General features: G+C 36.1%; 2 protein-coding genes across 2 annotated transcripts in view; one reads left to right on the forward strand and one right to left on the reverse strand.

Annotated features, from left to right (window-relative positions):
• The window catches only part of LOC114658415 (cadherin-4-like), a 2147065-nt gene that overhangs the window by 392220 nt on the left and 1730942 nt on the right, over positions 1-23903 (reverse strand). The window lies entirely within an intron of this gene.
• On the forward strand, positions 779-12552 carry rps21 (ribosomal protein S21). Its single transcript, XM_028811668.2, has 6 exons — positions 779-861; positions 1408-1498; positions 4359-4422; positions 4513-4584; positions 11271-11326; positions 12488-12552. The coding sequence occupies exons 2-6, from the start codon at positions 1449-1451 to the stop codon at positions 12495-12497; spliced, it is 252 nt and encodes an 83-aa protein (XP_028667501.1). The 5' UTR covers positions 779-861; positions 1408-1448; the 3' UTR covers positions 12498-12552.

The raw sequence follows: 23903 nt of genomic DNA on the forward strand, positions 1-23903 counted from the left end.
GTATGTGACAAGTAAAATTTGATTTGATTTAGATACTTTAAAAGAAGTATATACTGTACTTGATTTTTGTCTTTTTATATTCTACTTAATTCCCAGTCTTTTTCACTACATATCGTACTGTGTGTGTAATTGCATGTGACAAATAAGATGTTAATTTGATTTTGAATTCATTTGAAGAGAAGGGATGCAGAGAAACCGAAAGATTGGCCTCCCATGGAGAAGGGGTTGAATGAAAGATGATCACAAGAAGGCCATGAGAAGAGATAAGATGGTATGTGATCTCTTAAGTTAAGTTTTCAGGCAAATAAAGGAGAAGTATACATAATTTCAGCAGCTAATAAAGGAACGTCGAAAGTTAACTAAAACAGACCATTGGAGTTTCGGATCAACTAAAATGATAAACCAAGAATAAAATAGTTTGAGAATAAAAATATATTCGGTAACAGCACAGTTACACCTCACAAGAAATTTGTGAATTTCCCCTTGGGATTAATAAAGTATCTATCTATCAAGCGATCTCCCAAGAGTGGCAACTCTCCGACACACGGCGCGCAATACACTTTCAAGTCCACCTACGCTACACAGTAAGAACCTTTAAAACTTTGCCACTTAAAAGCCGGCTAAATCTCACGTATTGCACATTTACGTTATTTCGGCTATGAGCCATGGAAGTCCTTACAGTATTAATCATGTACCAGTCACATATTTTGCAGCCTGAATTTCCCAGTATAACAACAGAGTGAAGGAACTCAATTTGAGAAGCTTTATTGGAAGCCGGAAATGAATGGGCTACAGAGCTTTATGATAACTTCCGGCACGAGCGTCCGGCCTTTTCCGTGTCGGCCATTGAAGTGATAGGAGGTAAGAGTTAGGCTTCTGCAAATAAACTAAGTATTTGCTAGCTAAAAATTCTGGAATGGAGGTTTTACTAAAACCGAATTTTATTAGGGTGAATGGTGTGCTTGGTGTTACGTCAATTTGTATTCCGATGTGCTATTTTAATAGTATTTTGGTGAAAATAGGCGTCAGGTTCCAACCACATGTTCGGCCTTCTCGGCGGATCTCACTAATTTGAACAATTGCTTGATTCTCTGTTTCTTTTTCTAGGTGAAGTATAGTGACAGATATAATATTAAAAACGTTTGTGTTTAATATAGTGATGTGTGTTTTATTCGTGATCACGTTCCAAATTTACTAATACTTAACGGTTGTTTAAAGTATTTGTATAAATCAGATTATTTCTGCTGGATTCATTTGCGTGCGTTAGTCGTTTAGTCGGAGTTTTAACAAATCTAGTCAAGACCTCCATGCGTTTACGTATGTTGTGGATAATTACTGTTGCTTTATTTATATTGTAGAAACATTTTCAGTGTGTAACTTTTTTGTTTGTTTTTATTTTATTTTAAGGTGCCTCTCTAGCATCTGCAGATACATTTCGAAGTTTCACCATGCAGAACGACGCAGGCGAATTTGTTGATCTTTACGTCCCTCGTAAATGGTATGTTACAGTTACCACTGTTGTTTTTGTTTTGAATTAATTTTTGAAACTCGTCCATACACAATAAGTATAAGTCAATGTAACCGATTTATATTTGAATTGTCGCCTTCTAAGTACGATTACGTTGTGAGGCGTCTGTACTTGCAAGTTTTCCAATTGTCATTCTGGGGGATGTATTTAGGCAGTAGCCAGTTCTTTGAAGAGTGCTTAGTTATTTTTTTTTTGTCTTTGCCGTAGCAATTTAAACAACTTTGGGATTGAACTTGCACTCAGTCCAATGGAAAACTCTTGATTTCAAAAATCCTGGATTTAAATCTCCGTAAAGTCAAAAATTCAGTTTTCAATTGTCAAAATATAATTTACTTCCCGTATATGTGACTCCTCCATGATCAGAGGGAAGAAGGCAGAATGCTGTAGTTGAAACTCGCTGCTTGTAGTAAGACCTACTAGCTAAAAAAGGGCTGGTGAAGCCACATTCGTAGGGTCCATATTGTAAAATTTACTTAGATTCTTTCTTGTATGTGCTAATCAACATGGAACACATCTATTTTATCCAACAGATAATGTAAGTTACTGGTTAAAATGTAACAAAATGCTGTCAAAGATTCTTGATAATGCATTTATAGTTATTAACCACTTTGTTACCTACTTGTAATTTTACTTGTAATGCTGCGGTGTGAAGGTAACAAAGTAATTTTTCCAGAAAATGGCAATGGTAGATTGCAGGGTCTGGACCAAAGCTTCATTAAAGTTGTGTTAAGATGGGTGCATGCATTAAAGAACAATTAGATTAAGACATAATTAAAATATCATTATTAAATAGTATTGACCCTGACACTTTTAAAATATCAATTTTTGGATGTTTATTAAAGATCAGAACTGAATGTTAAATTCTAATTTGCATTTTCTTTATAATCTGTTATAAAATATTGTATCTATGCGACTTGAATCTTCCCTACAAATATACATTTTTCATAAAGACTATCTGGCTTTAGACTTAATCACTTCAGAGAACCTGTTTTAACTTGTAATGTAATTGATACATCACTTGATCTTGGGTATGCCACCATTATACTTAAGTCCCACTTTTTATACTGTTGAGTTTATCATTCTTCTACACAGGCTTGAGAATTTAAGTGGCGTCTCAGGCTTGATTCTCAGTTGGCTTACTTCACACTTGTAAAATCGTCACAACATATTGAATTCTGAGGATAGCACTTTCCCATTCCTGTTTAAAATAAGAATTCTAAGTTGGGATCAGTTGTCTTTATGTATGTTGCATGATGCCATATGGAAATTTGTTTTCATTAATATGCTGATGAAGCTCAGCTTTATTTATAACAAGTTGTGAAGCCGGGAAATTATGCCTCGCTTATAGTGCAGAGGAATAATTGTATCAGTTTCTTTAATCTTAAACATACTGTACCATTCTCTAAACCCACTTCATCCTAAGCAGGGTAACGGGGGAGGTGGAAACTAACCCAGCAAGCACAAGGTAGGAAAAAATCCTGGAGGGGGCTCCAGCTCATTGCAGGTTGAACACACACACCACAGCCACTTTCGCGTTTCCAATCCACCTAACCTGAATGCATTTGAACTGTGGGAGGAAACCAGAGCACCTGTAGGAAAGCCATGTAGACAGAGGGAGATCTTTCAAACTCCACTTGATCCCTGGTCATCTTATTGCAAGGCAGAAAGCAGTACCACTGCACCAACATGCTGCCTGCTCTTGAACATGCTACATATAATTGCCTGTGAATAGAATATTCATACCATAGCTCAATTCTTGTTTTTCTAAAGTGACTTGGCTTTTGTTTATGGCCATTGCAAAACTTTGTTTTAGAGGTAGCAGTAATATTTTGAAATCAATAATCATCGAGAGAACTACTTAACGGATTTAGGTCTGGTTTTTTTCTATAGTTTCCTTGAACATTCTGGTAGATTTTGCAACTTTTCTCATTGCGCTATGTATCATAGTTCACTTGTGGTACCAATTTGTTTGCGCAAATCTGAGAGAGACTCTGGGCTGAGAGGAGGGAGGCAGGGCCTTCCTCACTCGCGAGTCAGCCTCTGGGTGTGTATCTTACTCTTACTCCTTTTTCACTAATACGCGGGCATAGCCGCGGGGTTTGGCTAGTACTCCATACTGATGGATCCGTGCCAAGTCCACAAACCAACAGAGAGATTTCCCGTTGATTGGCCAAATTATATCACCTGTACCCACCACAGCTTTCTTTGTGAAGAAGTTGTAACAGTTTGTTGCGCAAGCAGCATGGCAAATGAGGAGCTTGTGCCAAAGAAGGATTCAATGTCAGTAGTGTGGCAGTGGTTCAGCTATGCAGTCAGATACTGCACAATGCAAAGTTATTTGTAAAATTTGTCAGACAATGGTCGGCACTTCGGGAGGCAATACGACAAACCTATTTGAACGGAGATGCCCGAAGGAACATGCCAAGACTGTTTCAGTCTGGTCAATACAACCCCACTCATCTGTATCTCGCATGGTCTCGAAGCATAAACAGTTGTCATTGACAGACGCATTAGAGCAGTTGAAAAAATATGATAAAAATTACATACTGTGTGTCTGATAAATGTAAAGTTTTGTTTAGGTGTTAATGATTAAACTTCAGTTTTAATTAGTATTAGTAATCTAAATTTCACATGTATGCTGTATACAGTTATAGGTAAAATTATTTGTTCTTTTGTACACTTTATTCTGGAAATGTCAGATTTGCACTGTGTCTCGATGATATTAGTGATTTCCAATTCTCAAACAAATCTGATTTTGTTTTGCTCTTAATTCTATATGGCCCAAAGAAGTTGTCTTCAGTGTGCAACTTTAAACATCTTTTTTTTTCAGCTCTGCTAGCAACAGAATCATTGGTGCTAAAGACCATGCTTCTATTCAGATAAACATTGCCGATGTAAGTACGTTTCACTGTTTTTGAAAGACTGCCAGTGACACCACATTGTGTACTTAAGTTTTTTTTTTTTTTTTCTCTTTCCCATTTCAGGTAGACAAAGTAACTGGCAGGTTTAATGGACAATTCAAAACTTATGCCATCTGTGGAGCAATCCGTAAAATGGTATGACAACATTTTCTATGATTTATTTTCAAAGTATATAGGTTTAATATTCATACAGGTATTGCGTTGGTGTTCACTTTGGAAATTGTGCCTTGTTGTTCAGGTATGTTCGCAATCATAGTATATATAACACTGGCAGAGAATTAACAAATCCTTTTATGAATTTACTGCCTATATAGATGTGGTTGTAATATGCGGACACAGTTTAACATGTCATTAGTGTTTTGTGCAATCAAAATATGCATTTGCAGTAACCAGTCATTTTGCAGGTATCTCTGGTAGATCTGTTCCAGCTGTACAAGTGGTGATGATTAAAGAGGCTACATGTTAGTAAGATTTTATCAGACTTTAAAGCATTTGCCTTTCTTTTATTTATACCCAGTAAAATGAGTACTCAGATTTATCTCTGTGTTATTGCAGAAGTACATTTGTATTTCCTGCCTGCCGGTTAATATTGTACCACAAGACAAACCTAATAGACTATATTATTTCTTTGGTTTTTAATAATATCTCACTTTTTGTGTTGTTTGCAATAAGTTAGTTTTGGCGTCTTCAAAATGCAGTAGATTTCCCTTATTTTTTTTTTTTTTCTTCCTGTGCCCCAATTGTCCGAGGTTTTGCATTATTGGTGGCGGTTCTGTAAGTGTAATGCACCACTTTTCTTAGTTCCTAAAACTTGACTATGAATATGGTACCGACCATGTAAATTCTGTGCTTTTGCTTTAAAAATAGTCAAACATTAAATTCACTAAGATACGAAAAGTGGCTTAAAAAATGATGTACCATAGGTTTGTTACAATACCAAAATTTCAAGCTTCAATAAAATACTAAAAAATATTAATTCTAGGCAGTATACACCTAATATAGTATGAAATGTAACTCAATAAAAATACTTGTTACAATTCTGTATTTGTTAAGAACTTTACATTGAAACAAAAAATACAAAATTTTAGCCATTAAATGCAAATATTTTTAAGTGGTGCAATCTTTGTAAATGCATTTGTAATTTATGTTGTAGTATTGATACCTTGAAAAATGAGTATTGAAGTAACTTTAAAGTGTTAAAATTGGTATTTATCGATATTTTAATTACATTTGAACACTTACTGTACCATTTAATTTGGCAGAATTTTTATCTAATTTTTAATGCAAAATGGCTATGGCCATCTGTTTTATCAGTTTAGTTATCCACATTACCTTGAATAATCGTGGATGTATCAAAACCAGATCTTTTTCCCCTTTTGCTTTTAACATTTCAAGTTCAGTTGTGTTCAACGGCTACCCCAAATAAGATGCACCTTCACAATGTATTTTATGCTCTTTTACCTAGGCATTAACATGGCTCTTAGCTTATTTTGAATGGCATTTTAACTTCCCCAGAATCGGACATTTAATTATTATGAGTACTACTTTGGTGAGAGGAATGGTTTGGAAAATAAATTAAATAACTGTTTAGCATACCTGTCTCAACTAGACAGAAAGCTTTGTTCACAATGTTCTCAACAGAGATGGGCTCATTCAAGATGTACAAAACTATTGATAATTCCCAAAACATATTCCTAGCAGACTTTTATAAAAGTGAATTTATCTATCAACTCTTGGTTAAAGTTAGTAAGGATGTATTTTTTATGCACAGTGCTAGCAGATATACTAATTCAAAAAGGGATAAATGTTAAAGGTCATTTCTATGTTAAAAGGAAAGTCTTTGCATTCCATGTTATATTGGTGCTTTCACCTGAAGCCATGATGCAGTCTTAGACGTATGTCAGTGTGAATAAAAGACAGTAGTACTGTTACATTTTCATACATTGTTGAGTCTGTGAAAAGTGTGCTATCTCCCAGCATTCTGCTGTTCTCCTATGGGTTGCACTGTCCTCTCTCTCCTTGTACCATCTTCTCTTTTTGCAACATGGAAACTGGTACAGGCTGTGGGCTAATCACTCGAGTTGTGTTAAAAGCAATGTAAATGCTTTCTTGGTGATTTTATTTATATATAATATATAAAGAAGCGAAGGTCTGTGATACGGTATATATATGCGTGTACATATGTATTTTGAGTGTGTTGGTAGGGGGCTATTTAAGATGGATAACTTTAAAATGCTATGCAGTAGATTAAATAAGCAAATACATGTCAAATTCCATTATAATGAACTCCCAGGGACCTAAAATATTTCGTTATAACGAAAATTTCATTGTAATGAGATTCTGTATTTGTTACTATAGTGCTTTCTTTAACTTGCGGCCAGGCGTTTGCAATCATTTCAATAGCTTCTTTTGTGTTTAATTTTAATCTCCTCCTGCCTACAAGTTATGCAGACGAGAATTTTTCTCAGCATTTCGTTGGCTTTAAAACACTTTCCCGAAACGCGATTGCCTTGTCTATGGAAGATTGTTTTTCCGTTTGCTGGGGTAGGGCAAAAACAGGCTCATAGCGCTGCAGTGAAGTGACACACAAGCAAACCATAAAAGATCGGGGTTGCGCTATAAGTCCCTGTCTTGCGCCCCAAAACACGAGACTGAGTCTCAGTACTTTAGGAAAACCAACTTTATTCAGCTTGAAACAGGAACGGCACACTTATTTATTGTAGCGTGATCTGCCACTCTGCTATACACAGACGCAGCAGTCAGGCTGCGTCACATATATCTTTGAGATAGCTGTTGCCCCGGAAACAGATAAACAGGCTTACTTAGAGGCGGAGATCGGACTTCGCTACGCTCTTCGGCATGTCATCCAGTTAGGGGAGGTCCCAAGAGAGTTTACAAACCTCACATTTACCTTGAATGAGTGCCGCATTAATAGGAATGTTTCTTGAACGAACATCTCTGAACCACATAAAAACTGCTTTTTCGACGTCTTCAAATGCAGCAGTTCACATACGTTTGCATCCCGAGATTTTTCAAGAAAGTTGACGACGTCGATGGCGAAATTCCGAATTCACTGGCAACGTCTTTTTTTGCCGCAATCGAGAGCTGCGAAAATGTAAAATTTTTTCTAATATGAACTTAACATTTTTTCTGTGTCTGCTGTTTCTATAGGAGGGTGACAATGAGTTAAATTCCAGTGGATTTTTTTTTAAATGTTGACAAGCAATAAGCAAAAGGTATCACTGAAAACCGCAGGAAACAAAGGGCAAAAAAAAAAAAAAACGGTACAAGGAAAGTTCGAAGAAAAAAAAAAAAATTAGTGTTTCTGTTTGGGGATCATTGTACACAACTGAGCTGCGGCCACAGAACTAGCTGCTCTGTGGGTGATTCATTCAGGCATTTCAAAGTCTTTTGGGCACTTTCATTATAACAAAGTATCTGCTGAATGTACGTCGTAATAACAAGATTTCTAAATACTCGCGTCATATGGGGAAAGTCGGGACCATAAAAATACTTCGTTGTAATGAAAATTTCGTTATAAAGATACTAGTAAGCCCGCGATTCACTAGCGGATCAGAAATCCAAGAATGGCAATCAGTTTCTGTTCTGTCCGATATCTGGATGGTTTGGGAAGTCGCTACGTTTGACTCTGGGGTGGGCGGCACAGCATTGTGGGAGGCCGTTGCGTTTGACTCTGGACTCTGGGGCAGGTGCCAAAGTGAGTGACCGTTATGTGATCTACATTCCTGGCACAGTGGATTAGGCAGTGCGCGTGAGTCTGTTGCCTTCGCTGACACCGACTGCTTGAACAGGTTGTGTTGTTTGGGGGCCACCTACTGACTCTGGGAAGCCGCTGCATCTGACTGTGGGGCGAGCGCCACAGCGCAATATGCGCCTCGGTGGGAAGCCGCTGCGTGAAGACATGTCATGGAAGGTATATGCGGTGGTGTGGGCGGTCGCGTCCGGGCGGCTGTACAACCCGGCGTGCATGCTTTACCCCAGCTGTAGTTCACAGGTTGTAGTCTCGTTTCTGTGTTTTGTTTGGTTTGAGCTGTGACTCCTTTCGCAAGCGCGTTGTCACAGCATGGACCTGTGGGGATACCGTCCGTACTGTAATACAACCTTCGAATCCTCGTTTCTTTTTTTGCTCTGTGGCGGCGGCAGTGCGCGTGCGCCTCAATGTGCCCAGCGCCCTGCGTTCATATCCGGTTTACAACCTTCGGTTAGTAAGATGAATTCGTTATAATGGAATTTGACCTGTAGTCATGTTTATTTAGAAAACAAAACCTATATTAACAAAATTAATTCATATAATGTAAAGACCAGCGTGATAAGCAAATGCAACTCGGAGGTACTGGTTTCAAAATATTTTTAAGTTTTGTCTGTATTATGCATTTTATCGTTCATGGTTGTATTTTTCATGTGCACAAGAAACTGAAAAATGTCATGAGCTCGCAAAATATGAGTTTCTTGTGTGCACGAGAGTTGTTGTTTTTATCCTTATACTAGCAAAATAGCCGCGCTTCGCAACGGAGAAGTAGTGTGTTAAAGAGGTTATGTAAACATATATATACATATACATATATACATAGCTACATATACATATATATACATACATATACACATCCACATATACATATATGCATATACAAATTTACATATCTACATATATATACATATAAATATATACATATCTACATATATATATAATAAATATATATATATATATATAATATAAAAAAAAAATACATACATACATTCACATATCTACTTATATATTCACGGCATTCGTAGTCTGAATCACAATCTGATTGTATGGGTGGTTACCTACCAGGTAACACTTATGGTTGGCCAGGAAGTCAGCTAACATTCGCCACGGTGCCTTCAGTTGTGAGAAGCAGATCATAGAATGGTTGAAAATAGTTTACTGTCAAATAATGCAAAGAGTACGCGACAGGTGTTTCGCCCTAATTCTTGGCTCATCAGGCGTACATATTCGCTGCACTCTCTTATGGGAATCGAACCTCTGACGTCCGCGCTAGAGGCGAAGCCCCTAACATTGCGCCACGGCGTGTGGTTCGTTTATTTGACAGCATGTAGATCGGGGTAATTACATTCACGCCATTCGTAGTCTGAATCACAATCTGATTGTATGGGTGGTTACCTACCCGGTAACGCTTGTGGTTGGCCAGCAAGTCAGCTAACATCCGCCACGGTGCCCTCATTTGTGAGAAGCAGATCATAGAATGCATTATTTGACAGTAAACTATTTTCAACCAAAGAGTACGCGACACGTGTTTCGCCCTAATTCTGGGCTCATCAGGCGTACACACTCACTGCATATAGCCAAATTCCCGTGCTTCGCAGCGGTGAAGTATTGCTTTTAAATTTTAATTAAGAAGAAAAGAAAACCCTTTTAAATTGAGGGAAAATATACCAATAACAATTTGTTAAGGATCTGTTTTTTTGTGAAGCTGCCTTTACACAGCCTGTCCGCTGTTTTATAAACGAACGCCATATAAGGCCGTCCTTTCTCCTTGCTTAGTGGTTCTGTATTGTTTTATTGTTTGTTTATTACGATTGTTATAGTTATTGTGTAGGTATTTGAGACTCACTTTTCTTTTCAGGTACCCATTTCCTTTATGTAATCCGCGGATTCTCCGCTATTTTTTGTTTGTTTATTACGATTATAATTATTTGATTCCCTTCTTTAGCTGACTGCCTGCTCATATAAGGCGCTCTGCTGTTTTTTTTGTGAAGCAGTCTTTACACAGCTTCTCCGCTGTTTTATAAACGAACGCCATATAAGGCCATCCTTTTTCCTTGCTTCACCAAGGAAGCAGCCTTTTTATTTAATCCACGGGTTGTCCGCTGTTTTATTGTTCGTTTATTACGATTGTTATAGTTCTCTTTGTATACCACGTTGTCAGTTCAGTACTCCAGTTGTAATATGACCAAGTCGTGCAAGCTTACTGTTGAGAATGCAACGTGTAGTTGTACAGGAGAAAAGCAATCTTGCCAAACTTAATTTAAACTTACGGTTTACACCGTGCTTTGTTCCCACCTTAGCTGCACTTATGAATATGCTTGTATGCGTCACTCGCTCGCTTCTTATTGTTTCGCTGCCTTCTCAATTGTGTAATGAATGTTTTCTTCAGCGCTCTTTGGGGCTCTTCCTTGTTTTCTACGTATTGCGTTCACAGTCAGTTCACGTGATTACGTGGGAGGCGTGATGACGCGATACGCAACTCCGCCTCCCACGGCCAGCGAGCTGCAGTCCATTACAGTATATGGACAAAAAAGAGGTTCCAGTTATGACCGTTACGCTTTGAATTTCGAAATGAAACCTGCCTAACTTTTGTAAGTAAGCTGTAAGGAATGAGCCTGCCAAACTTCAGCCTTCCACCTACACGGGAAGTTGGAGAATTAGTGATGAGTTAGTCAGTCAGTCAGTGAAGGTTTTGCCTTTTATTAGTATAGATGACTTCACAGGCTCCGTAAAATAGTATGAAAATAGCAGATATTTCTCCGATTTGGTGTTTTATTTAAATAATAGATACATAATGGTCAACCGTTGCAGTGAAATAATATTGAGTAGTTTTCACTGCTGCTCAGCATTGTTCAGTTTATTATGAGTATGAATTGTTTGCTGTGCATGAAATGTACTATCATTGCATACTGACTGCTTCTCCTTGCTGCTGCAGACACATTTTCATGTGATGTGTTTAATTGTTTCATGACAATGCAATCACTGCTGTCTTGCATTCTGTCCACACAGTCTGAATATTTTTTTAAACAATTTTAAAAAAATTTTGTTACAGGGTGAGGCAGATGATGCTATTTTGAGGTTGTCCAAAAATGATGGCATAGTTGCAAAGTAAGTAGTTGAAAGTTTATGTGCATTTTCACTTTATCAGTGTTTTTGAAATGTTTATTGCATGAAATTTTAATTTTACCCAGTGTTTTTTTCCCCTCTGTAGAAGTCTGTACTTTCCAAAATCACTAGTAGACCCATGTTTACATTATTTAGCTAAGAAAAGATTTATAAATAGCCAGAAATTGGGTAACCGCCTTTCAGATTTTCAGCTCTCTATTCAAAAACTACAAAGCATTAGACAGGTCCAGTCTTTTTGTCCACATATTTTGCCAAGGTTTCCCTTCAGCATGTTTTTCAATAGAACTCCACATTTTCCACTTAAATTACAATGAGTGTTTCAAACCAGTGACAGGTGAATTGAATAACATTGTTTTTTTACAGTAGAACCTGTCAAGGGTTGAGCTTTTAGGAAGCAAGAGAACAGTTAGTCTTTGAAGGAAAAATGGGCAAGCAAAAGGATCTGAGTGACTTTTTAATCAAGGGCCAAATTGATGGTTAGATGACTGGGTCAGAGCATCTCTAAAAAGGCAGGTCTTGTGAGGTGTTCCAGTATGCAGTGGTTAGTATCTACCAAAATGTGTTCAAAGGAAAGACATCCAGAGACAGGGTCATGGGCACCAAAGAGGCATTGATGCACATGGGGAGCAAAGTCTAGCTTGTCTGGCCCAATCCCACAGAAGAGCTGCTGAAGCATTAATTGACGAAAAACGTAATGATGGCTGCTCCGAGAGTTAGAAGCACCTCTTACTTATGTGGTTATATATTAGCCTCTTATTGGTTCTTAAAACTGTCATTTTTATATTGGATATGAAACTGTGTGAAATACAGACCAAAATATCCAAACTCCTGAGAGGATTTTGTGTACAGATGTGCGTCTCCACTTTTTTTTCCTCTCCCTACCCACCACCACCACCACATTTTTCAGTGTCTTTGTGGTGATGTCACAGATGTTCTTGCTGAGTCATTTCATATTGGGTGGTGTTTGACCTCTGGATGCTACAAATTACTGTTGGCTTGTTGAAGGTGCATGTGTAAATTTAGAATTCATCAACTATTTGCTTATTGTTGACTGATGCCTGTCTCCACCTAACAGAATATTTTCCAAAGATTGGCTGTTGGTCGGAAAACACTAATACATTTTTTTTCTTTTCCCTCTTACAGAAACTTCTGAAGCTGCAAATGTTCGTATGAAGTTACTATGTGACAATAAAAATGGAAAAAACATATTGCACTGTTTACTTCATTTGTGTTTTCTAGAACTGAAATTTATTTTATCTCTTGGCTAGCTTTTTATTTTTTCTGTTTGTATGGGTTTCTGCGGGCCTGTACATTTTCTTCAAATTATTCAGGGACATGATACACATGGTGTATTAATTTGTGATGTTTTTGATTGGCCTGATGATAAAGGTCTTGAAGCACTGCGGTTTCATGGACTAGTAATTTTAGTGCTTCCTCCTTTGTTTCCACAGTATGAATACAGGGTACTAGATCCTATCCATCGTACTCTGATAAAGGTCTGTGCTGTTGTTGAGTTCAAACTTCAGTTTTCAAACTGAACTGGTCAGTCAAGGTTAGATTTAAGGCAACTTTATCTGGTTAATGATTGGCACAAGAAGCCTTACAGCAGTTAGAGCAGGGATATTCAATTACAGATTTGGTTGGGGCAGATTTTCAAGCCAAGAAATTCAGCTGGGCTTGACATTTTCAGCGGACAGTAAGCAGTAGATAATGCCAAATTTTAAACTAACAAATTAATGTATTGAAAATGTTCATTTCACTTTAAAAATTTGGGCACTTTTTTTTTTTTTGGCAACACAAAAATAGAGGTTTCAAAACATTTTAGACAGAGGCCCTTAATCAAGTGACCCTGAATAGTACAACATGAGGCAGCTCACACCACTGCCTGCACTAAGTTAAAGGATTGCAATGGTCAGAGATGGATTGGGTCACCTGGAGGGAAATAGTTTCATTTGCTCAAGATTTCTTCGAAGAGATGGTTCAAGACAACAAACAGGAAGAAATGTCACTGCAGTAAAGAGTATTGTAGTATATGGGGCAACATTTGCATATACTGTACAGTACTGCAAGTAGTAATTTATAACTTACTAAAAGAGTTGCACAGTAAAGGTGTTGAACTTACAGCAGAAATGAGTGCAATCACCTGTGGGAAAAATTATTTAAAGAGGTCTGAATACTTTATTCTTGGTGGGCGGGTACCATTTGTGCTTGTTTTTAATAAATCCTGATGGCTAATTATGAATCTGCTCCCCACAGCTGCACACAGTAAATAAATGCTAAAGATACTGTCTGCTGTACACAAGAAAGTGAAGTCTATGGAGTTTGTTTTAGATCTATTCCTCATTTTGTATTGATTGTTAGAGTGCAGCCGATCTCCTTTAAATACATGTGCAATGGACTGATGTACATGTACAAAGTCACTTTGTTACAGTGACTTTCATTTTGTGAACCACTTAACCAAACATTTATGGATCACAAGAGATCAGCAGACCACACTTTGTGTATTGTATATGAAGGCAAGTCAGTAATTACCCACTTTTTTTTTTTTTTGTGATAATATTGTTTGTGTTGGCTGTACAGCTTTTTGAACACATGTGGAAACCTGGCGTGGTTGTGATCACAGTAGTAAAGTTTTGTCTATGATCAGTCAGTTTCTCTTGCTTTCTAGGAGTGAGCATAGTTAAACAAAAAGCTGCTTTGCTCTCCATTTGCATCAAAGAACAGTGAGCAGTTTTCTTAATAAAATTGTTGGATTACTATGTAGGGAATTTGAGTTATTTAAAGGGGGAGAAATTCTGTATTAAGGAGGACTGTAAAGGGTTGTCACAAGTGGCGGTTACAGTATGTATTTGTATTGTTCACAGTTGGTGTGCAGAATAGCAGTTTTGGCAAGTTTGTATTGTTGGATTATTTCAGAAATAACCATTTTATTTGAAGGTCTGCTAGTGTTCTTAGTCATTAGTAATTTTTGGAAATATTGCCGTGATTCACTGTAAAGTATTGTGAAAATGAACAAATTGTTTGAAAATGGTTGTCTGAGCAGCTAAATGATATGGCAAAGGACACCAGCAGCCTGCTTTAAGAATAAATAGCATTATTCAGTCTTCCTTACAAGAAAGCTCCTGTACAGGTTAAAACACTGAAGGGCTTCTTTAAACGTAGGTGAGTGCTTGACCTATACTTATTACATGTGGATAATTGTGTTTAAACACGGTTTTTAATATAATTTTCGTTGTTTTCCACATGTTGTAGTTATTTAATCCATTATTTACTAATGGCTTTGAAGGTTTTATGCTGTGGTATTTGCAGCCTTTAAGTATTCCGAGTTATTTTCCCTAATGTCTACTCTGCTCATTGGTAATTGTCATTAGGATATGATTAAGGAAACAAATGACAGAAAAAAAAATCAAATTAATAAAAAAAAAACTATAGTTAAGTAGTTAAAGCTATAGTTAAATATACAAATATTTCTAAAAGCCTTATAAAGTAAGACAATCACACTATTGTACTTTTATACACGCAGAACTAGATAATAGGTAAATACACCTGCTAGTTAAATGATCTCAATTAATTGTACAATGACTGACACATTATAAAACTGATTGGTATAATAAAATGGAGGCCAGTGAGGACCACTGGATTTAAATAAAGGTGTCCTATACCTTGGATGTAAAAATGGGTATTCAAGTCATGAACAAAAATACAATGTGTTTTAGATGACATGAAGTAAATCAAAAGAAGCCAATTTCCATCAGTTTTCTGAGCAGCATAGAAGGATATATCAGATGCGAGCATTCCAAGAATTAAATAAGTATGTTAACAAAGTCTAAACGTTCACCCAGACAGCTGGAGTGTTTTAATGCCTGTATCTCTAGTGGTTAGTTTGTTTTATTCTGGTGCCTCAGGTTCCAGACAAAGTGGAAACAAACTGCATTGTTTTAAAGTTCTCATATACTTAATGTGGCTTTTATTATTATTACAGTGTTTGATAATTGCCAAAAGTCCCTTGTGAGAGTACAGCACATTTTGTACGTGCTCGTCACTTTTGAGTGCAAGCGATGTGTTTTGGTAGCACGTGATATTTTGAATGGGGGGCATACACTTTTTTTTTTTTTTTTTTGGTCACATGATTTTGGCGGCGTTCTTATTGGAAGGTAAAATATAAAAACATAGTAGAAATTTGTGAAAATGAGCAACAGCACAAACTGGACAGAAGTGAGTGTTGAAGGCAAGGACCAGAATTAACACCGCATATGAACAAGAAGTTATCTACCAGGGCACACTTGGTTGACAAGTCCAAAAGAAGTTCTGCTTATCTAATGCTTCAAACATGGTATGATAATTTAAAAAACAGCTACTGAGTACAGTTTAATTTTGAAACAGTCTAATTAATGACCTAGAATTGGAAGCAACTCACCAGCTCCATCTTTCTGCTTTTAGTATATTTGTTTTATGTCATATTTTATTCACACTTGTTATGCTTATGTAGTAGTTACGTTCTATGTGCAAAATATCACTGTAAATGCATTGGAAGTGCTGTTAGTCCATTTTGGTATCACTTATTTACTAATGCAGGCAAAATATGTAAATTCTGAATGCTTAATTTCTAACTGTAGAAAAGAAACGTGAATAGCAAATTTAGAAACCAATCATTTCTGATGATGAAGTATGTGCAAATTGTCTTTGATGACCTTCAGAGCAGGGGTTAAGTGTTCACACACATCATTAACTTCATTATGAACTTAATAAATGGGATGTCATGTCTCATTAACCATGTATTGATGGCATCCTTTCATTCAAAGTTTTTGATTGTAGTAACTTTGAACTTTAATAAATTCATAGACTGACCAAAGTTTTTGCATTTGTCTCATACTATGGCATATTTTGTTTTATTGTGCTGTTACAGGGTCTGTCAGCTGAGTAGGTCATGGACAATTAATGTATGATTCTTTTATTCTTGGAGACACTTCAATAGTCGGCACACTAGACACTGCTTGCAACAACAAAAAAAAAAGTCGGCTTTTGTGTACCTTAAGTGGCTGAGAGCATTCTTTTAGTTCAGTGTAATGGAAAATTACAAGAATCTGCAAAGGCATCTAACAGTGTCGCATAGGCAGCATCTGTGTGAGAAAATAATACTGTTGGACTGTGACAATAAGTTATCTTTAAAAAGAAATATCAATAAAGAAAACTTGTATTAAGTCCATTTCCATGCCCTGACATTTCAATAACTGTCAGGATATACAGAAATGATTCAAAGTGCCATGTAAGCAAAAGAGCTTTGAGACCAATTAAAAAGGTTGCTGATAAGAGATCTATCAGAAAAAGTGTGAATGTTGCATATTGTTTTATTCTTTGGATCATGATATTCAGTCAGTTTTTATTAATAGTGTTCCAATTCAATGTCACTTGTAATAGTGTAGTCATGAGTAAAAAAAAAATTAGACAAGATTTGAACTGAGGTGATGCAGATTGATAAGATATAAACTTAAACGGCTACAAAAATTCAGTCAATGAAAGAGAACTCGGTTTTAATCATCCTTGTTAAGTACATGTCACAACTTAGCTGCATCAGAGCCATTGTAAATTGGATGTAATATTGGGATTTTTGATTGAAGTAAATCATTATGCTAGTGATTGTGCTATGGCATTTAAAATGATTGAATTTAAACTTTATATTTAGTGCTGTTGAATTTTTTTAATATTTTCCTCTTACAACAAAAGCTTAAACAAGAGACAGTGGCATATCTAATAGGAAATTCAAACTCAGCATTCCAAATTGTGTATCTGTCCCATTTATGTTGGGTTGAAAATTTTACATTTCTGAATGAACACTAGCAAGTGACTGTATAAAATCTGCAGTCTTTTAGAAAACGACGGATGGTTTTCTGATACAGAATGTGTTTAACAAGTATGTTTGCAATAGACATCCTAGTCCTGAGCTTGCTTATATACTCATTAGTTGGTGATTTTAGATCAATGTCTATCTCAGAAAATATTCTTTGTTGTCAACAGTTTTTCATTTGCCTTTTAGTACTTAACCTTCAAATAGGCAAGTCTGCTATATAATAATATTGAGGTCTGTGTGTTCATTCCGTGAAAGCAATCTGATTTGCCAGTTCAATTTGGTGATATGATCAAAAGAGGAAGTGTGAGTATGAAAATCACGAGAAGGAGTAGGAGATGCACTGAGGTTCTCCTTTAAAGTTGGGAAGTATAACCTTGACAGGAGGTGAGCAAGATCTCTCGGATATAAGCTGGCTTTACAGGAATGTGCTGGAGGGAGGGAGCGCCTGTTAAGAGAGGTTCAGACACACACAAATACTAAGGAAAGGCGCTCATGGTAAACATAGGGCATGCGAGAGTGGGTATTTTAAAGTTATTTAAACTGTTTTCCACAGGCACTGTGGCTAGTTCAATGATAATGTCCAAACTTCCAGAGTCAGCCTTCAACATTGGAAACAAGTAGGATACGACATGCTGGTAAAGTTAGTCACTGAGGGTTCAGTCAAAAATATAAATTATAGTGAGAAGTTGCAGTAAATGAAGCAGCTTTCTAGAGTGTGTTACATGTCTGTCTTTTAGTTTCAATTAATTTCTGTAATTAATCTTTAGGTCTCTTCATGGGGAATGTGTGTGGGAAACCGATAAGAGTGAGAAAGAATACCTTTAGACAGATGGAAGCAGTGAGATCAAAGTAGAAAGTGAAGAATAAAAATAAGAATGATGTTCTAGTGTTTTTTTGTATTTAGGCAAGAATGAAGAGGGAAACATGGCAAAGTGTGACATTTAAGGAGAGGTGCAGGAAAATCATAATTTTTTTTTGACTCAACTGTATTGCTATATATTTACATAACATCCTATATCAAATATTGTATATTGTTCATAATTTAAATTTACAATATGAGGTCTTGCATTAATACATTTTAAAACTTATAGAAAAATTAAGCCATAATGATATTTAAATAACACTTTTTTTTAAGGTTTGTTGTCATCTTATTGTAATTGTAATTAAAAAAAAAAAAAACTCACTTATTTTGAGCAAGTGAGGAAAAAAAATCACATTTTTGTTTATTTTGTAATTTGTGGTATGTGTGATGTTTGATGCAGATTTCCTCAGACCACCGCTCTGCTGTTTGTGTTGGCAGGCATAAGCACCGGACACATGCACACTGCCATTTTAATCACTCATGCTTACTATTTTTACTATTGTGTTCCTTTGTCTATTTTTGAAGTGCTTTGAGAATAGGGATGATCTTCTTCTTCTTTCAGTTGCTCCTGAGGTCATCATCTTCCATATCTTTCTGTCCTCTGCATCTTGTTCTGTTCTGTTAGGGATGGCACCATGTAAAGAAATTGTATTTTTTTTTACTGAGGATCTGTCCTTTACCAACATTAAGAGGAATACTGAAATGAAACTTCAAACGAATTTGTAATTTTGATTGTACAGAATATTTCTGTGTCTTTTAAAAATGGGTGAAGTGAAACAGATGCTTTGGGTAGAGCAGGTTATAGTATTTATTGATGCATCTATCCAGTTTTTAAACTTGTTTACTCCTTTATTCTAAGAGGCAGCAATGCTACTATTACGTCTCGGTGCTACTTATTAATTATTAACATATTTACATTAGTGGAGCCCTTAAATTAATAAAACAAATACCCTTTGGATCCAAAAATAAATGGGTTAGAATACAGTCTGGACATTACTTAATGTCTGTGAGCTTCAAAATATTCTGGTGAAGGAATGGTGCTGTTGAGAATCACTGGTAAAGTTCCACAGCTTTGTACTGTTTCTGGTTGTTGGTATTTCTTTTTCAAATCCATGTGTTTTAAAGCACTTAACAGTTCTGATATGGATTTGGCAAATGCCTCATATTAGTGACAGTGGTCCTGAAGCCAAAGAGTCACAGCCTACAGGCTGCAATATCTTGCAACTTGAAGGAATGTGCTTTATTTTTGTGTGTCATTAATATACATACAAAAGAGCGCAAAAATATCATGAATTACACTATCCTGTTGTACAAAAAATACAGTAACATACTGAAACCTGTTCAATTCAGAGATAGCCAAAGCCTATTTCGCCAGAACGAGGCGTAAAGCAGGAAACAGCAAAGGAGTGCATACATTGCAGGGCTCACTCACACATACCGCCTCACTTGGAACAGTTTGGGATCGCCATTTATCCTAACCTGTTCATCTTTGGTGATTGTAGTAGGACTTAACAGATACTCTGTCTTCCTCATGGATAAGAGCCAGACATGGAATTTGAATGACAGTACTAACCGCTGCACTAGTATACTATCCTGTGCCATTATGCCTCTCTCAGTTTGCAATTACAAAAGCAAAAACTTTATATAGCACCTTATCATACATTTGGTGGTTTCCACAGATAATTGAACAAAAACAAAGATATACCTTATTTTCTTAGATTATTAGAATTAATTAATACTAAAATAATTTCTAATAAATATAAGCATACTAAATATAAAATCAACCTGGTATTAAGCAAAATGTAATCACTGAAGTGCAAAACAAACCCTCACTCTTATCAGAAAAAGGTTTTCTAATTAAAATATTTATACAGTAAGGCTGACGGTAGAATAACAAGATATCTATCGTATAATCGTAAGCCTAAAAAATGCAACATTTTTATGTTAGGTTTTTTGTCATGCTTTAAATCGGGCTTATTTTAAAACCTACATATATGTTTGGTATCATTCTTTTCAGAATTTATTGAACTTTAATGTGATGATGTTAGATTTTCAGATTTTTATTCCGTTTTTAAATTATAAACTAAAATATCAAAGTCGTGGTTTTTAATTTCAATGAATCATTCAATTATTTTAATAACTTCTTCTTTCGGCTGCCCCTGTTAGGGTTTGCCACAGCAGATCCGCATATTAATTTGGCAAAATTTTACACCAGATGCCCTTCCTGACGTAACCCTCCCCATTTATCCAGACTTGGGACCGGCATGAAGAAACACACTGGTTTGTGCATCCCCTGTGGCTGGGTTAATTATTTTAATAATTCAATAAATTATATTATTTTTGATCAAGTAAACTTTCTTTCACAGGAACAGACTATTTAAAAAAATTATTTATTCATGACACCAATGTTTGTGTTTAATTGATTTAGGTAGCTGAAGGTCGAGTTACAATTACCCATTGAATACCACTTTAGTTTTCTCGTGATTTTTCCCATTTTTTTTAAAGGAGTCATTTTTAAAAATAAGTTTTTTTTTGTTTTTTGTTTTTTTTAAACTATAAGAACGAATGGATCATTTATTTAGTCTCTTATAAATACTCGGAGTATAGTAAATATTTTATTCACATTTCATAGTTTTTACTCCGTTAAATAATCATTTTTCTTTTACATATTTATAGAATTCCGTGTCTGCGTGGGTTTCCTCCGGGCGCTCCGGTTTCCTCCCACAGTCCAAAGACATGCAGGTTAGGTGGATTAGTGATTCTAAATTGGCCCTAGTGTGTGCTTGGTGTGTGGGTGTGTTTGTGTGTGTGTGTGTCCTGCGGTGGGTTGGCACCCTGCCCAGGATTGGTTCCTGCTTTGTGCCCTGTGTTGACTGGGATTGGCTCCAGCAGACCCCCGTGACCCTGTGTTTGGATTCAGCAGGTTGGAAAATGGATGGATATTTATAGAATTTCGTAAATTTCGAATTTCGCAAGCGTGGCGGCCTACCAGGCTACAACTGGGGATTGGGTGCCAGGGGGCAATAATAGTTAATATATATAAAAATATACTGAGTATATATCTACATTTTACCTAGGCATACTGTATATAAATGACAACTCGTTGAGCAGGAACAGTTTGATTTTTATTAAAGTACATGAAAGATACAAAAGCAAATAAAACAGTCCTTTGGTTTAGGATGTAGATGAATTTCTTGATTCCTGTATGTATGTTTGATCAGCTGACTTGGAGGAGAGGAGAACAAAAACTTCTACGATGGGTCATAGAAGAAAAATTAACCTCTGGAGGGCCATGGTCGGAAGACTGAAACAAGCAAATCAAATGGTCTGGTCTGATGGTAATCAGTTTCTGCAACATGAAAGTCAGAATGATCTAAGCCTGCAGGTTGCCCAACCTCCACTGGGCACAGTTGATACAGTTAGCAGAGTTGATAATACGGTTTCCAAGTCCTCCTCGTTTCCTCCAGTAGCCCAGGTAACTGCAGAATAGAGAACTCTGAGCAGGTGTGGGTGGTGCATAGCGCCACCACACAGGATGGGAGACAAAAAAAAAAAGCAATGGATTAATGCTGGTACTTATTAACACATCAAGGAGCTAAACTTATAATCAGATTACTATATTATGATATAATTACTGGAAAACCAGATAAAAATAGGGGTTTTTAGTGTTTTTTTTTTTTTATAAAATGTTCCACAGATTTAGTGTGGTATATTTCTATTGGTAAATTATTCCAAATTGTAGGTGCATAAGAACAAACCTACCTCACCAGTTTTTTTATGCTTAGATATAGGAATAACGAGCAAACTACAATTTGCAGATAAAAGGTTGAAATTTGGTACATAAGACAAGATTGTTTAAAGCCTTATAAACAAGAAGTATGTTAAAATCAATTCTAAAGGATACAGGCAGCCAATGTAAATATACAGTGTTAGTTTGAGGATATATGTTCGTATTTTTATCCTTATATTTAAAATTATTGTTGCTGCATTCTGGACAAGATGTATTAGATTTACTGTATGTCATTTTTAGGGAGTCCTGATAGAAGAGCATTGGCAGTAATCTAGTTGGCTAAATACAAACTCATATTAATTTTTTGGAATCTTTTTTTTTATTATTATAAATCAAATAGCTTTCCAAATAAATAACTCAAGTTTTACAAAAAAAGGTTTGAAACAAATCAACCCCCACTCCAATTTTTTGGCATCTTTAAATCTTATAAGAGATTACACCCTTGCAGTGTTCCTTAAATGGAAGAAAGCAGTCTTGTTAATATTTGATCTGAAATTAAGGCCAGAGTTAATAATAATACCTAAGTTCTTAACCTCTGGTTTAATTTGCAGGGCCAGTTGATTAGTTTTGTTTCTAAGAGTCTCACTTTGTTTACTGCTGCCAATAACTAACAATTCTGTTTTTTCCTTGTTTAAGGAAATTCATATTCATCCATTCTGTGGTAATTGTAAGGCACTGGATGAAAGGGCTTAGAGCCTCTGGGTCATCATGCGCAATGGATAAATAGAGCTGTGTATCATCAGCATAGCTATGGTAATTTACATTATATTTTGAAATTTTGTGGTATAAAGGAAGTACATAGATTGAAAATAATAATGGTCCCAAAATTGATCCCTGCAGTACACCATATAGAATATCATGTTTTTTTGATGCACAGTCGCCATACTGTAACTAACAAAGAATTTCCTTCCAGTTATGTATGATTTAAACAAGCCTAAGGCAGTACCCAAAAGCCCTACCCACTGGCTAAGCCGTTTTTATAAGAATATCATGATCTATAGTAGCGAATGCTGCGCTCAAGTCTAGCAGAACAAGTAGATATTTTATTTGAATCTGCATTAATTCACAGATCATTTACTAATCTTACTAGAACTGTTTCAGTAGTATGATTTGATCTAAAACCTGACTGATACTTATAACAAGAATAAAATTTTCATTCAAATAATCGCTTAACTGTTGGAAAAAGTACTTTTTCTATAATTTTACTGAGAAAGGGCAAATTGGAAATTGGCCTATAGTTGTCTAAGATAGAGCACATCAATGTTATTTTTCATGAGCAGATGATTAATTACAGCAGTTTTGAAAGAATCAAGGAAAATTCAAGAATCTAATGAACCAATTACTATGTCAAGAACATTGTTGCTAAGTAAATCAGAAACTTCTTTAAAGAAGCTTGTAAGAACGGGGTCTAATATACAGGTGGACTGTTTTAGTTGAGTAATTATTCTATGAATTTAAGATTAATTTTAGTAAGGCAGCGTAGTTCACAATGCTTAGCTCATTATGGCCGAACATAATTTTTATTTGAACTTGGTTTTATTGTCTAATATTTCTTTTCTTTAAAATATACTGCAAAATGCTTTCAGTGCTAATGGAGCCGAGTTTAAAAGGCGAATGATGGTTGAATATCCTGCGCTGTTATTAATAATTTTAGAAAAGTAAGACCGTCTCTCAAGACGAACTGCTAAGTTTTATATGTAGCTATATGTGCCTTTGGGATTTCATAATGGACTGTTAATTTAGCTCCATGGACGTTCTTCCCTACGCCACTCCCTTTTAAGTTTGCAGACTGTCTGTTTTCCATGGTATTATGACCGTATATGACTTCTTAACATATTTTTAGTCTAGTCATTTAGCCCGTTACAATAACGGGCGCTAGAACAGTAGTGCATAAAAATTAGTAGTAACAGTCTATATTAAATGGCAAGGGACTTTGACCTCATTCTTTTTGTTGGTCGTATTTTTCTTTCTTTCAGCCTTTCTTTTGTTGATGTTTACTTGGTGAGCTGACCGTTCTTCGTGGGCTGCCGCTGTGTATTGTGTGTCTTTAATTTTCTGT

Source organism: Erpetoichthys calabaricus, chromosome 10 (assembly GCF_900747795.2).
Source record: "Erpetoichthys calabaricus chromosome 10, fErpCal1.3, whole genome shotgun sequence".
Lineage (NCBI taxonomy): Eukaryota > Metazoa > Chordata > Cladistia > Polypteriformes > Polypteridae > Erpetoichthys > Erpetoichthys calabaricus.